The sequence below is a fragment of the Cavia porcellus genome, unplaced genomic scaffold (genome assembly GCF_034190915.1).
Source record: "Cavia porcellus strain 051 isolate PalLab524CR breed Dunkin Hartley unplaced genomic scaffold, mCavPor4.1 scaffold_6, whole genome shotgun sequence".
NCBI lineage: Eukaryota > Metazoa > Chordata > Mammalia > Rodentia > Caviidae > Cavia > Cavia porcellus.
The window spans coordinates 95,897,847-95,913,798 of NW_026947489.1; the positions used below are offsets into that span (position 1 = coordinate 95,897,847).

At 49.4% G+C, this 15,952-nt stretch overlaps 1 protein-coding gene and 1 pseudogene across 1 annotated transcript; both read left to right on the forward strand.

The window, feature by feature from the left end:
• Positions 1-186: 186 nt before the first annotated feature.
• Positions 187-1,958, forward strand: Hexim1 (HEXIM P-TEFb complex subunit 1). Its single transcript, XM_063251758.1, has one exon. It carries the CDS (start codon positions 777-779, stop codon positions 1,683-1,685), a length of 909 nt encoding a protein of 302 aa, XP_063107828.1. The 5' UTR covers positions 187-776; the 3' UTR covers positions 1,686-1,958.
• Positions 1,959-14,890: 12,932 nt separating this feature from the next.
• On the forward strand, positions 14,891-15,009 carry LOC111755610 (5S ribosomal RNA; annotated as a pseudogene).
• Positions 15,010-15,952: the final 943 nt, after the last annotated feature.

The following is a 15,952-nucleotide window of genomic DNA, read 5'->3' on the forward strand; positions in this document are numbered from 1 at the left end:
GGCGGTGGCCCGGGAGACGCCCCCTACGCGTCCTGAGATTGGTTACGTTGCACGACGCGCGGGGACGACGGGCCTGAAAGATGAAGACTACGACTCCCGGCTTCCCTAAGCCAGGCCTCCATTACACATGCGCAGAGGCGGCGTGAGCGGGCTCCTCTATAAAAGGAGCGCAGAGTGTTAGGAGGCAGCAGTTGGAAGTTGGCAGGTGGAGAGGCAGGTTGGGAGGGAAGTGGGGAGGAGGCGGAAGAGGAGCTGTCTGAGGGGAGGAGGGAGGAGGCAGAGGACTGAGCGGAGCAAGCGTCGAGCCGGGGGATATGAGTTTGTCTGTCCGCAGCTGAGGCTCCGGCCGGGCCTAAGGATCTGGGCGCGCGGGTTGGAGCGACATCCGTGGAAGTGGGAGGAGGAGGCGCCGGGACTTTAACTCCTTGTGCGCGCTGCGGCGGGGAGTTAACCCTTTGTGGGCTCGGCCCTCGGTGCGGCGTCATCGGTGGCGTTAACCCTTTCGGGGCCAGGTCCCGCCGTCCGTCCGACCGACCTAGCCTCCTGCCGCCGCCACCTCGGAGAGCCCGGCGTGACGCCCACACCCACGCCCGCGAGCTTCCCGGCGCTGCCTGGCTCCGCGCCGCCTAACCCCTTCCCGGCGGGAGCGCCCAGGGCGCAGCCGGAGTTGGCAGGCGGAGGACTCTGCGGGACGCTGTGTGGAAGGACAGGACGAGCTTTTGCCCCGTAGCACCTGGGCCCGCGCGCGCCCGCTACTCGAGGAGACGCCGCCGGCCATGGCCGAGCCGCTGCCGTCGGAGCTGCCGCCCGCGGGCGAGCCCGGCGCAGGTGCGAGCGACCCTGGCCCCGCGCGGGCCCCCGCCGCCGACGCGGGCGCGTCCGAGGGCGACGGCAGGTGGCGCTCGCGGGCCTCACCCCCGGGGGGCATGGGCAGCCCGGCGCCCCTGCAGGACCCTGGTGACGGCGACGGCGGCGGGGCAGCGGGCCCAGGTGGGGATGGCGAGCCCAGCCCCGCGCCCCCCGGCCCGGACGCTGAGGCCCCCAGGACAGCGTGGGGCCCACAGCCGCGGCAGCTGGGCAAGAAGAAGCACCGGCGGCGGCCGTCCAAGAAGAAGCGGCACTGGAAGCCTTACTACAAGCTGAGCTGGGAGGAGAAGCGCAAGTTCGACGAGCGGCAGAGCCTGCGCGCCTCCCGCGTGCGGGCCGAGATGTTTGCCAAGGGCCAGCCCGTGGCGCCCTACAACACCACGCAGTTTCTCATGGACGACCACGACCAGGAGGAGCCCGACCTCAAGACCGGCCTGTGCCCGCGCCGCGCCGCTAAGTCCGACAGCAGCGACGAGGACTTCCTAGAGGAGGCTGGCGAGGAGGACGGCGGCAGCGACGGCATGGGCGGCGACGGCGGCGAGTTCCTGCAACGGGACTTCTCGGAGACGTACGAGCGCTACCACGCGGAGAGCTTGCAGAACATGAGCAAGCAGGAGCTCATCCGCGAATACCTGGAGCTGGAGAAGTGCCTGTCGCGCATGGAGGACGAGAACAACCGGCTGAGGCTGGAGAGCCGGCGGCCGGGCGGCGACGAGGCGCGCGTGCGGGAGCTGGAGCTGGAGCTGGACCGGCTGCGCGCTGAGAACCTGAGGCTGCTGCGCCAGAGCGAGCGGCCCCGCGCGCCCGAGCAGGACTAGGGCGCCTCGGAGGGGACCTGGCGCGGCGGGCTGGCCGGCCGACCTCGCGGTGATGTCGCTTGCGTGCTTTCTCCTTAATTATGTGAAACTGAAGGGTTACTTCTCCTGTTTTCTTTTTAGGAAGTATTTTTTTTTAATAGTGTAATTTGACCAAGTTAGAATGCATTTTTCTGTTTTAAAAAATCCCCTCCTTAAACGGAGCTATAAAGTGGCCAAATCTGAGAACCATTAAATTCATTCTAGTTGTAATAAATTTAATATTTGTAAATGTAATGTAGTTTCAGTGTCATTTGTAGAGCTAACTTTTAAAAGCGCTGATTTATGTGAGGACACGTTCCAGGACAGGTATCGGAATTGTTCATGGACAGTTGCAAAGAAACCGTTAAGGAATTTATAATTTGCCTTTTTTCTCCCCCTTGAATGAGCCTTAGTATGCTACAAACGTGCAGTTCAGGCAAAGTACACAAATCGAAATGTCTGGTCTAAGTGTGCTTGTCCTCTGTGGCTTGGGTTTTCTAGAAGCTGGAGAAAGTGTTGGGTGTTTGTGGAGGGAAAAGTGACCATGGGCAGAAGCTTAAGATTCAGTCCCGCCTCTGGATCGCCATTCAAGGCTGTTAAGAATACAAACCCGTTCTGGCCGTTTGGGGGCGTGGACAGCTGAGAGGCGTCCCCAGCAATCCCTTGCCTGCCTCTCCTGAGGTGCAGTACCTGGAGCCTGGGGAGCCCTTTCCCAGCAGCCTGCTGTCTGAGCCCAAGGGGTGGCCGGGATAGGTGGACTTGAGGGGCAGCTCTTCACCTCAAGATTCAGAGCTAGGGAATGTTGGCTGAATGAAGAAAATGGCCCGGGAGTCCGAGGAACGGACCCCCATGGCCCAGTAGAAAGCTACGTAAAGCAACTGTCCTCTTTTCCACGGAGGCTGAGCCCAAATTAGAAGCGCCCTGCCTGCAAGTTAAAGATGAAGCTACTCCTCAAGGCAACAAGAGCTCTGCGCCCTGGGCAAGGACCCTGGGCCTTTGCCTCTGTTCTGAGAATGGCAGGGAGCCCTAAGAACCAGGGCCTGGCCCCCAACCAAAACTGTCAGGTGACGCCTGTCTCTCCGTCAGCTCCGTCCCCCTCCACCTTCCCTGGGCAGCTAGGCTGCTCAGATTGCCAGCACAGGGAGGCCTTAACCTGGGCCTTAGAAACTGAAGGGGCTTCAGGTCGAGGAACCCCATAAAATTACATGTGGTTTTGTATGTCCTGGGCAGAGGGTCAGGAGAATAGATTGTGTACTGAAGGCTAGAGCCCTACATCAGGCAGTTGCTGCTGCAGCTGTGCCCTGCTGAGGATGGGAGTGGAGGTGGGAGGCCAACAGGCACAGATAAGGCTTGCAACAGTGCTGGAAGGTGAAGCCAGGGCCTCCTTGCCTGCTGCTGCCCTACCCCAGGGGTCCCACTGGAAACACTGACCAGATTTTTCTTCGGCCTAAAAATTAAATGACTACTTCGCAATAGTTCCCTTGATGTTTTTGGTTCTCCTCTGTATGACGTCATGCTGTTGGGTGAAGGCGGCAGCAACAGTGCCCTCTGGCTTCGTGGCGCGGCTCTGCAGCCATCTCACTGCTGAGGCAGAGGCACCTCAGATTTTACATCCTCCTAGGGAGGATTTAACTAGGAGGAACTGACTTCTACTGTCAGAAACATGAAATTTCCAAAATGAATCTTGGAAAGACTGTGAATGCATTTGTCATCAGAAAGAAAGTGTATGTGCTATTTCAAGAGACAAAGTCCAGTTTTTTGTTTTTTGTGTTTTTTTTTTTTTTTTTTTGTCTTCAAGGTTTCGCTATGCAGTTCAGGTTGGCCTTAAGCTCACTTTGTAGCCCAGGCTGGTCTCAAACTCGCAACAATCCTCCCACCTCAGCCTCCTGAGTGCTGGGATTACAGGCGTGAGCTACCACGTCTGGCTCCAGTTTTTTAATATTTATATACAAATATTTTTAAAAATACAAATATACTAATATTTAGTTTTGTCAGGTCCGGTGTTGCACACCTGTAATCCCAGCTGAGTCAGGATGGCAAATTTGAGGCCAGCATCGATTATGTAGCAAGACCCTATCTCAAAATGAAAAATTAGCTTTAAATAACGGTAATAGTAAAGTATCAGAATATGGTATGCTAATACAGTAAATGTTAATGGTAAATTTTATGTACCTTGAGTTATGCAAATGTCTGAATCTTGCTTCATAGGTGCTAACATTTTACCATATTGCATTAATGTTATTAGAATGATGAAAGTTATGAAATATCTGTTTCAAAACTTTTTTTAATTTTGATACCAGGGATCAAACTCATGATCTTATACTTGCCAGGTAGGTGCTTATGCCACTGAGCTAAATCTCTAGCTGTTTTGACACTTTTCCCTGAAACATTTAGTGTCCTGCTCCTGGCAGAGAGAAGACTGGGTTGCCAGTGGTAACAGGGGGTTTCAATGACAAATGATCTCCAGCCTCCCAGCCTTTCACCAAAGTTCTCTGCCAAACATTAAACTGAGCTGCTCAAAAGATGGTTTACGAGTTAGCTTCCGGTGGTTCTGTCCCACCCAGACTCAGTGTCCAACCTGGAATCTTCTCCAGCCGCCCAGGACTTTTTCCTTGGAGTGCTGCAGGCCTTTCTGCCCTGGTCCATAACAGAGCTCTCAGAAGACAGCACCCTCTAGATTTCAGGGTTTTAGGGACTAGCCAGAAAGTTCCAGGCTGGCTCATTTCTGAAAAATTGAGTAGGTCTTCTCAGAGGATGCATGTTAACAGTTGGTGGACTATGAGTGCGGAAATCGTCCTGGACCTGTCTTTGACCTAAACTAGCAGCACAGCCCTGGCTAAGGCTCAGATTCCCTGAGCCTACCCCTCATCATCAAGCAGAGTTCCTCCCATCTTGGTGGTGAGGGTTCAGTGAGTAAGAAGGTCTGGGACAAAAATACCGGGCTGGGTGCTGCCAGAATGATTCCTTACAGCTTGAGACCATAGCAGTTACCCATCTGATCAGTGTTTCAATTTCCAACTCATTCAGAATAAAATGAAAATCCTTTCCTTGGGGAAATGTAAATAAATACAGCTTCCACTTGTGATTTCCAAAGTGAAGAGGAGGAGGCTAGGTGTAGGGAAGGGCTGTGATGCCTGCAGCCTGGGGAGGCCGATTCTGGAGACCTTGCCCAGCTTGGGCAATTTAATGATTTAGCAGGATGCTGTTTTGAAAATTTAAAAAGGGCTCAAGATGTAGCCCAGTGTAGAGGCTTTGGATTTGACCCTGTTTATGTATTTTTTTGAGACAGGGTCTCACTGTCTATTTAGTTGAGGATGGCCTCAAGCTCAGTGATGCTCTGCCTCAGCCTCCTGAGTGCTGGGACTGCTGTCATGTGTCACCATGCCTGATATCATTCCCTAATTTAAAAAGGCCTGCAGGGCAAGGTGGCATAAGCCTGTAACTCCAGGTACTTGGCGGCAAAGGGAGGATTGCAAGTTCAAGGCCCTAAAGGGCAATTTAGCAAGATCTCATCCCAAAATGAAATCAAAGGGACAGAGATATAACTGGATGGTAGAGTGCTTGCCTAGCATGTGTGAGAGCCCTGGGTTCAACTCTTAGTATTGCACCGAAAAACAAACACAAAATCCACAACAAATAGTCTGCCCTCAGAAAATCAGGGGCTGCCGGTTGAGGTGGTTCATGCCTGTAATCCCAGTACTCGGAAGGCTGAGGTGGGAGGATCGTTGCAAGTTTGAGACCAGCCTGGGCTACAAAGTGAGCTTTAGGCCAGCCTGAACTGCATAGCGAGACCCTGTCTCAAAAAGACAAAAAAAAAAAAAAAAAAAAAATAAAAAGAAAAAAAGAAGAAAAAGAAAAAAAAAATCAGGAGCTAACTATCTCCAGTCAAACATTAGGTGATACCACAGGTACTTCCCCAGCCAATTACACCTCTGATGCTGACAATGAGCACTCAGCAGCGTAGTGGAAAGCAGGTCCTGCATGAGACAGCACTCAGACCTGTGCATTCAGTGCAGGTGAGCGCGTGGGAACTTGTTTTCTTGGGGCGGGGGCAGCAGCATTTTTAATATTTTAATATTTAAATTTTTAATTTAGATAGGATCATTGTAATAGAAGTTTCACTTCACAGGTGTGGTGGCACATTACTGTAACCCCAGCCACTTGGGACAGTGAAGCAGGAGGATTTCAAATTTGAGGCCAGCCTGGGCAACTTCTACCCTGATGCAGAAAATAAGGTCTGGGGATGTGGTTCAGCACTTCCTGGGTACAATCTCCAGGACCACCAGGAGAAACCATTTTATTCTTCCTGAAAAGTGTAAATGATTGATGTTGGAAATGAAATATTTATATATGTATATATATCATGAGTTTCATATATACAAGAAAAGTTTGGATTGCAACTGTGTTCTGCAAAACAAGCAAACATTTCTAATGAATTTTAAGAGGCTTTTTAAAAATCAGTACTGGGGAATCAAACTACATGCTTCCAAGGCAGGCACTTATGCTACTGAGCTAAATCCTCAGACCAAACCTGTAGTAAATTTTAACTTGATAAACAATTAATGTTTTGTAATACAAGTAGCCTGTCACATGATTACACCTGAGCCAGTGCTCCCCCATCTCTCTCCTCTCTCTGGCTGTGGAATTGTTGGCCATCATCTTCCAACAGCAAGAAGTTATGGAGACTTCATCTGCATAGCCGGAGAGAGAAGTAGAGGAGTCATTCATGTCTTTTTGTTTTTTGTACTGGGAGTCCTACCTAGGACTTTGTGCTCGCCAGGTAGGTGCTATTTGCTGAGCTATATCACCAGCCCAGAATCTTCACCTCATATGATATTAGGAAGATGTAAAAATGTGGGAAACTAAAATTTGTAGAAAAGCACTACCTGAATAAGGCTGTAGCAGTGTGAGCAAAGAATCTGTTTAACAACATTGTAATGTAGCCGCGTGTGGTGACTCACATCTGCAATCCCAGCATCGGGAGGCTGAAGTGGGAGGATCGTAGTGAGTTCGAAACCAGCCTGGGCTACAAAGTGAGCTCAAGGCCAACCTGAACTGCACAGCGAGACCCCATCTCAAAAAAGACAAAAAACAACAACAACATTGTAATGTCATTTCCACAAAATCCTCAAAAGGAGGTAAAAGTGAGCATCACTAGATAGACTCCTGGTTAAATTTGCACAAATTGAGCCAACAGATAGCAGTGATTCTATTAATAATGCTGAAAAGCATCCTACAAAATAATCTTTTTTGTCTCCATACCAGCTATGAAAGTTTTACCTTTTTTTTTTTTTTTTCCTTTTTGGGGTTTTTTTGAGACAGAGTCTCACTGTGTAGTTCAGGCTAGCCTTGAACTTGCATCAACCCTCCTGCCTCAGCCTCCCAAGTGCCAGGACTACAGGTATAACTAGTATATGCAGATTTATTTTTCTTTATATTTTGTATTTTATTATTTTGTATATTACTTTTTTTGAGACAAGATTTCACTATGCAGTACAAGCTGGCCTTGAACTAACTCTGTAGCCCAAGATGGCCTCAAACTCATAGTAATCCCTCTGTCTCAGCCTCCCAAGTGCTGAGATTATAAGCATGCACTGCCACACCTGGTTATGAGTTTCTATTATTTCTTATAGGAAAATTCACTTTATATAAGTGCACTGGTTTACAAACATGTTGCTGGGACAAATTATGTGCTCTTAACAGATTTTTTTTTTGAGATAGAGTGTCATTATGCAATTCAAGCTGGCCTTGAACTCACTTTGTAGCCTAGTCTGGTCTTGAACTCACAGCAATCCTTTTGCCTCAGCCTCCTGAGTGCTGGTATTACAGGCGTGCACCCAGCCACAAACAAAGGTTTTTACAGTTTTGTTGTTGTTTTTTTTTGGTTTGTTTGTTTTTATGGGACTGGGAATAGAATTCAGGACTTTGCAGTGATCTACATCTCCAGCCCTTTAATTTTTATTTATTTTTTGAGACAGACTCCTACTAAATCACTGGAGTCATCAAGAGTGCTATTACAGGGGCTGGGGATTTAGCTCAGCGGCATAAGCGCTTGCCTTGCAAGCAGGCAGTCGTGAGTTCGATCCCTGGAATCGATAAAAAAAGAAAAAGACAAAAAAAAAAAAAAAAAAAAAAGAGTGCTATTACAGGAGCTGGGGGTTTAGCTCAGCGGCATAAGCGCCTGCCTTGCAAGCAGGCAGTCGTGAGTTCGATCCCCGGTACCGATAAAAAAGAAAAAGACAAAAAAAAAAAAAAAAAACCAGAAACAAACAACAAACAAAATGAGTGCTATTACAGGTATGCACCACCACATCCAGGTGAAAAGTATTTTTTTGTGTGAAAAATATATATATTTTTTGTCTTTTTCGTTTTTATGGGCACCAGGAAGAGAACTCACGACTGCCTGCTTGCAAGACAGGCGCTTATGCCACTGAGCTAAATCCCCAGCCCCATGAAAAATATTTTTTAAGGAACTGTATAAAATTTTTAAAATCTTTACCACTGGGCTAAATCACTGGTCAGAAAAGTAATTTTAAAATAAGCAGCTGGAGTGCTGGGAATACAGCTCAGTAGCACAGTACCTACCTGGCAAATGAAGATTCTGAATTTGAATTCTGACAACAACAACGAAAAGCAGCTAGACATCATAGAGTGCACCTGTAGGATCGACGAGTTTGAGGCCTTGCTGGGTTACATAATGCATTCAAGGCCAGCCTGAACTACATACTAAGACCTGTCGCAAAACAAAAGCAAAATAAATAAAGAAGCTGTACTACTGATTTCTCTGAGTTTACTGAAGAGAAAAATTTGTGCTGATATATTCAGAAAAAAAAAGAAGCTGGGTATGGTGGAGCATACCCAGCAGCCTGGGATTCTGAGGTAGGCAGGTCACAAGTTTAGCCCAGCCTGGACAATCAAATGAAATCCTGTCTCAAGAAGAAAAAGTTGGAGGGTGTAAGTCAGTGTAAAAGCCTTGAGTTTAGTCCACCCGCAGTCAGATTCAGACGCTGAACAAGAATTGAGGACCACTTTGCAACTCCAACCAGAGAGGTAGAGAGAATCTTTGGCCAATATTTTCCAGCTGTCTCAAATTCTGGGAAGCTTACCATTCTGCTGCTTGTTGAAAAACACGAGTGTGGAGTTCTAGACAGATCAGAAACTTAGCACTTACGAATCTTCCCAAATAAACTATCTCTTGGGTTGTACTTGAGAGAAGGGTTGGGAACAACAATGATGTAAGCACTTGGGACACTGCAGGAATAACCCTGTAACCCACTAAAGCACTGGCCTGCCAACAGAAGTCAAAGGGCTGAGCTACTGCAGGAAATATCAGTATAGCTAATGAAACCATTCCCTCAGTGCAGTATCAAGAACAGTTACACTGTGGTGGGTGTGATGGTGCATGCCTGTAATCCCAGCATTTGGGAAGCTGAGGCAGGAGGATCATTGCAAATTTAAGACTAGCCTGGACTACAAAGTGAGCTCAAGACCAGCCTGAATTGCATAGTTAGGCCCTGTCTCAAAAAGACAAAAACAAAAAACAAAACAAAGTTACATTACACCTAGTCTTTATCTATTTTCCCTTTTCAAGAAGAGTGAAAACTGCTGGGCAGTGTTGTACACATCTGTAATCCCACAGCTAGGAAGGCTGAGACATCATTAGTTAGAGGCCAGCCTGGGATGCACTGTGAGACTACCTCAGAAGCCAGGAACAAGTAAATCAGACAAACAAAAGCAAGGGTGCAAATTAGGCAGGGAACTGCAAACTCTCTACCCAAAGCTATATACTTGTGGACACATCTACAGACTACATGTGAGGAGGTAAGGGTCCAGATCTGCACTGAGCACAAAGGTTCCCGAAGGAAAAATGCAGGGACTCCAGGTGTTTTTATTTTTTTATTTAAAGAGAGAGAGAGAGAGAAAAAAAAAAAAACACAGCAGTAAAAGAGTAAAGTAGTACAGAATTTCAAGAAAAAAAATATACAGTAAGAAATCACCAGTTAATAGATTACATATTGTCATCTTAGAAACAGCTGTCCAGGGGGCTGGGGATTTAACTCAGCAGCATAAGCACCTGCCTTGCAAGCAGGCAGGCCGCTGTGAGTTCGATCCCTGGTACTGGTAAAAAAAAAAAAAAAAAAAAAAAAAAAAGAAACAGCTGTCCAAATTACAAAATTAAAGCATACAAAGTGGACATTCATACAGTGAAATTGCAGACAGTTCTGTTCAGTGATCCAACAAAAACTCAGTAATATGGGTTTTTATCCTACACACTTAAATATACATGCAATTATAACCTTTAGACCACTTTCTTTTCCTCTCTTTTTTTACATTAACAATTATACTTTTTGGGTTTTATTACTCCCACAGTTCTTATTACTTTTTTTTTGAAGAGAATAAGACCAAATGTGACAAAACAAAACAGTCAGAACAGAAGGATGGACATAGTATATGATGCAAAAATAGAATACCAGGTAATCAAAAATGATTACCATTATGTCTCTTGCTATCTTGAAAAGAGTTGCCTATATCATCAGGTATAATAGAATTGAACAAAACAGTACAGAACAACACCCTCCAGGTGTTTTTAAAACCTGGGGAACTAGGGCTGGGGATTTAGCTCGGCGGCATAAGTGCCTGCCTTGCAAGCGTGTGGTCAGTACCAATAAAAAAACAAACAAAAAACCTGGGGAAATGGCAGCAGCACCTTGTTTGTAAGGTATCTAAGTAAAACTTGTCTTAGCCTCTATAAGAAACTAACTTTGAATTCTGAAGCCTGCTTTACACATATAATTTTTTTTTTTTTTGAGACAAGATATCTCACTATGCAACCCAGGCTGGAATTGAACTTGAGGGTGATCCTCATGCCTCAGCCTCCCAAGTGTTGGGATCACAGCCATGTGTGCCACCACACCAGGCTTTGTAATTCTGCACACCCAGCTAACCACAATACAACTCTCAGGCAAAGGCAATCATGCAAACTTCTGGCTAGGATTATCTAACAGGCTAGTTCAGTCTTCCTATGTGATTTCTCCTAAAAAAGTACCATGCCCAGTATAGAGGTACACGTTTTTTTTTTTTTTCTTTTTATCGGTACCAGGGATTGAACTCACAACTGCCTGCTTGCAAAGCAGGCACTTATGCCGCTGAGCTAAATCCCCAGCCCCTAAGGTACACATGTTAATCTCAGCACTTGGGAAGTCAAGGCAGGAGAATCTCAGGTTCAAGGCCAGCTAGAACTACATGGTGAGACTATCTCAAAAAAACCGAAATAAAGGTGTATCTGACAAAAGTGTGTGACATACATCTGAGTAATTTAAAACAAGGAAAGATAGAGGAGAAGGTGGTAGCTAAACACAGGCAAGTAAAAAATTAATTGGAAGGCCGGGCGTGGTGGCTCATGCCTGTAATCCCAGCACTGGGGAGGCTGAGGTGGGAAGATCGTTGTGAGTTCGAGACCAGCCTAGGCTGCAAAGTGAGCTCAAGGCCAGCCTGAACTGCATAGTGAGACCCTGTCTCAAAAAGACAAAAAAAAAAAAAAAAAAAAATTGGCAACTGAATAGTTCAAAACAAGTTATCTTCACCCTGAAGAAGAGTGTTACAAAGAATCACTCTTGCTAGGTGCAGTGGCACAGGACTACAATACTATGTGGGTGGCTAAAGCAGGACTATCTCAAACATAGAGCCTGGGAAGGTAGTTCAGTGGTAGAACACCCCTGAGTTCACCCCAGTGCCAAAAAAAAATTTTTTTTTAAGGGGCTATAGCCTAGTGGTAGTGGCTAACATGCATGGGTCTGGGTTTGATCCCCAGTACTGGAAAAACAAAACAAAAAAACACAACCCAAAACACCCTTCCAAGCCTGATATGGTGACGTACACCTGTAATCGCAGCAGAGGCAAGAGGATCGCTGTAAGTTCAAGGCCAGCCAGAACTGCATAGCGAGACCCTATTTCAAAAAGACGCCAAAGCACTCCTCCTCTCCATAAAGCCTGCTTACACTGCAGGCCAGAAGGGACCTCCAAGGAAATGCAAATGTGAACATCACCAGCTTGGAGGTACCAGATACCCAGGCCAAGGTCACATGGCCTGCTTGCACTGCCACCTGCTGCCTCCCTACTGCTTTAATACCTTACAGAGGACAAGTTGTAAAGTCCCCAAATGAGGAAGTTAGAGGGAGTAAACGTTTATGAGATATTTATGAAGAGACTGCATGGATACCATTTTCAAATCAGGAATCAGGCAAGTAGAGTTTGAAGAATTTGTCCTAAGGCACAAAGCAACTATGGGCAAGGAGACTGGGCACAAGAAAAGCTGAAGACTGGACAGGAGATGAACGACAGACCCAACTGATGACCAGTCTGGCCGCACTTTTGGGATCTAGTTTCTGGCTAAGCCAACAAAGAGACAGCATCTATAGAACTAGAACTCGGAGCTTCTCATCTCCACTGCCAAACTGGTTTTATCCCTGACTTGTTATCAAGGAATACAATACAAAATCTTACTGGTCAACTTTAAAGACAGAAAGCTTCCACTTACAAATGAGTAACGCATCTCTGAGCCTGGTGTGCTACTGCCAGATAAAGCACCCTAAGGCCTGGCCAGATTGCTTCACAGTGGAGGGTGAATCACTGAGTCAGGACCCTCCAACAATTCTTAACAGAAGAATCACAAAGGTTATCCCTAAACCCCCTTTAGCTCTTATGACTGTTTAACTCATCTCCTACCAAATGAGCTCAGCTTTTCCTAATGCCTGGGAGAAATCTGGGACAGAGCCCAAGGTCTCTATAAACAGTGAGCCGAGGTTTTCATGACTCAATCTAGGTGTCCCAATGTAAAATTGACGTGCCAAAATCAAACTACAGGTTGAATCAAGTCCACCCAAGTTTCGATTAAGAGAAAGAGGTTCAGATTTTGGAGTAAGAACCATATTCCAGCCAGGTGTGGTGGAGGCACATCTGAAATCCCAGCACTTGGGAGACTTGGGAGGCTAGGCTGAAGCAGGAGGATTACTGCCAGTTCAAGGCCAACCTGGGCTACATATGGAATCCAGGCCAGCCTGAATTACACAATGAGGCCTTCTCCAAAGTGGGGTAAAAAGAAGCATTGTTAGGGGCTAGGGATTTAGCTCAGCAGATAAGCACCTGCCTTGCAAGCGGGCGGGCGTGAGTTGGGCGTGAGTTTGATCCCCCGTACCGGTAAGATAACATTTTTCTCTGGGAAAATCTGAAGGGTAAAGAGAAAATGGTCAAAGATTCGGAGTTGCCGCTCAATTTATGAGCACGACATATTAACAGGAAAGGCAGCGCGTCAATTCTAAGGCCCTTGGGATGCTTTGACGTCTGAGGCCAGCATCTAGGTTCGAGGACGGCTGGTCCACTGGGCAGCTCCCGCGGCCGAGGAGCCGGCCTCTTTTCCCCCTTTCCTCCCGGGACCGATCTGGGATTCGCAAGGCCAGGGCCCCTAACCCCTGGCCACCCTCCTGCCTCGCGCCTCTAGGGCTTGGATCTCGAGCAGCCGCACGGAACCGGGGTCACCGCAGCGCAGGGCAGACTCCTCGCTGGCTCCCTGGCCCCGCAGGCGAGGTCGCCGCCGGACCCTGGGAGCTCCCGGGTAGAGGCCGAGGTGCTTGGTGACCGCGCCCGCCGGCTCAGTCTGAGAAGCAGTCTCTGAGCGGGACGGCAGCACAGCCTGCGGCCGCCACTGTTTTGGGAGTTTCGGTAAAAGTTCGGGCTCGGGGTTCGGACTGACACAGGTGTTTGTGAAGCACCCGCTGCGCTTCTCCGGGCCCACTCCGGGGTCGAAGAGGGCAGGGCAGGGGCGGTGCTCAGCGCACTTCACGGAGCCGTACGGACGCGCCGCGTTAGGAGGCTGGCAGCGCTCGGCCTAGGGCCCGCGTGCGGGGAGCAGCCGAGGGGCGTCCAGGTTGCCCCGCCGGTTGCGGACACCGCCCTCGCAGAAGGAAACGGTAGGACTGTGGCGCGGTAGGGCCGTGCCCGGGACCCCTGCTCTGCCCCGGTCCCCCGGGCATGGACCGGGTCTCACAACACAGCGGACTCCCCTAGCCCAAGATGGCGACGACAGGCCTCCTCCTGTCGCCTCCATAGCTGGGATCCCTCCGCGCGCAGGTCCCTCCACCGGGTCTACTTCGTGCTCACGAAATGCGTGTCCCCAACTGGAGGGGCTCCTCCCAGCTAATCGCGGACTAAGTCAGAATATTGGTAGGCGCTATAGTCAATCAAGTCAGGCAACGCGGTAGGGGGGCGGGGGCACCATCCGCGTAAGGACCTGTGGGCTTTGGAGTCCCGGGCTTGTGGTGGCTGAGCTGAGCTTCGAGTCGCTTCCAGGCCGCAAGGACTACAGTTCCCAGCAGGCCGCGCAGTGCTGTCGCTCCGTAGCGGGGTCTAACTTGTTGCCTCTGTAGCCCGAGGACTGGCTCAAGCGAGGGCACTGACCAGGAACGCGGTGTGGAATAGTGGTGTGAGTGCCCTTGACGGCGCCTAAGTCAGTGCTTTGCACAGCCTCCTTGTCCGCTATCTCCCCTCCTGCAGGAAATCCGCCCACCTCAGCCGGCTTCCCGCCCAGCGCCTGGGGTGCGAAGGCTTCTGTTCCCCCTTCCCACTGCTTCCGTTCCTGAGAAAGGAGGGAGGTGGGTGAAGGGCTCGGCCCAGGCTTGGCCTCTCCTGCGAGGGAGGAGGCTGCAGCCCTGGCCTGGGAGAGCCACTGACCCACCTGCCCGGGTCTCTTTTGCAGGCCCCGACCCCTTGGGACAGTGAGGGACAAAGTCAGGTCGACTGTCACCCCCACCCGCGCCTAGGGCTTCCAGGAGGAAAGTGCGGGATACAGAATGGCCCCCAAGTCCTATGGGGTCTTTCTGCTGGAGATGTGGAAACGGGGCTCGGGAATTGGGCTCCCGGGAAGTGAGGGGCGCGGCTCTGCCTGGGGAAAGCGTTCTTGGGCAGGTTTCCTCCTGAGAATGGGCCTTCAAGACTCACGCTTTTGTTGGCGTTTAAAGCAGGTGTCAGGCATCCACCGGAAGATTGAGACAGAGTTCCACGGAGTCTGCACTGGCTCTGGAGGAGGTCAGCGTGGCCACTACGGTCACTGCGTGTCCTGCACGTGGCACCCACCAGCGAGGACTGGGTTCCTGTTGGAGTTGGGAAACTAGCATTTTAAATTAGTTTCTACTGTCTACAGCCATACCGCCTTGAACGCGCCCGATCTCGTCTGATCTCGGAAGCTAAGCAGGGTTGGGCCTGGTTAGTACTTGGATGGGAGACAGCCTAGGAATACCGGCTACTGTAGGCTTAAAAAAAAAAAAAAAAAAAAAAAAAAATTAGTCTCTACTGTGCTGTGGGCAACAGGCCAGATGGTAAATATGTGTCATCTCATGAACTCCAGGTGACCCTTCCAAGTAGCAATAATTTCCACTTCACAGAAGCTCACATTTGAGAACTGAAGTACCTGTCCCAGAATCATGCCACCTGCACACGACCGACCAAGGCTTAAGCTTGAGCACCAGACTCACCTGGATGTCAGCTGCAAGCAACTTGGTTGAATATATTTGTTCAATCTCCAGGTGAGAACCCAGTCTGAAGCAGGGAACTTGGGATGAAGATGGTAGTAGGCTGTAACCCAGGAAAGAGGCTGTCAGGCCCTGGGAATGCTGTCCCACCCCCGCCTCCGAGCCCATTTTCTGGTGCGCACAGCCATGGATGGGGCTGGAGGCCAGAGAAGCTTCTGTACAGCCCCGTCCGGTGTTGCTTGGATTTGATTCATGTGGAGTTCATGGCGTGTCAGAGCTGCAAGGGTCAGAGAAGCAAGTGACTCACCCTGCTTGTGTGTGACAGTGGTGTGGTGGTAGAGGAAGAAGGCCTGGGAACAGAGGCCACAGTGGGTTGGGGGAGGGATCATTGGGGGGTCAGCTCAGGCTGGGAGCAGGGGAGTGATCGTGTACACACAAGCCACCCTGCTTTTGGCATCCCAGAGGCCTTGCCTCTAGGGTTGGGGCAGCAGGCCTGCCTCAGTGGGTTCACACTGCTCACTGCTGGTGGCAAGGTTTGGACTTGTGGTTGGTAATTTTCTCATAGGTGAAATGACACATAAGAGACACTTGTACTCCAAATACCTCCTTTTCCCCAAAGTTTTCCTCTGCACACTCTGCTTGGAGGCCTGTACTCACCTCAGAACTGTGTTGTGTTTGTAAAAGAGAATCCAGTGGTGGAGGTCATTAGAATGCAGAGCTGTTTGC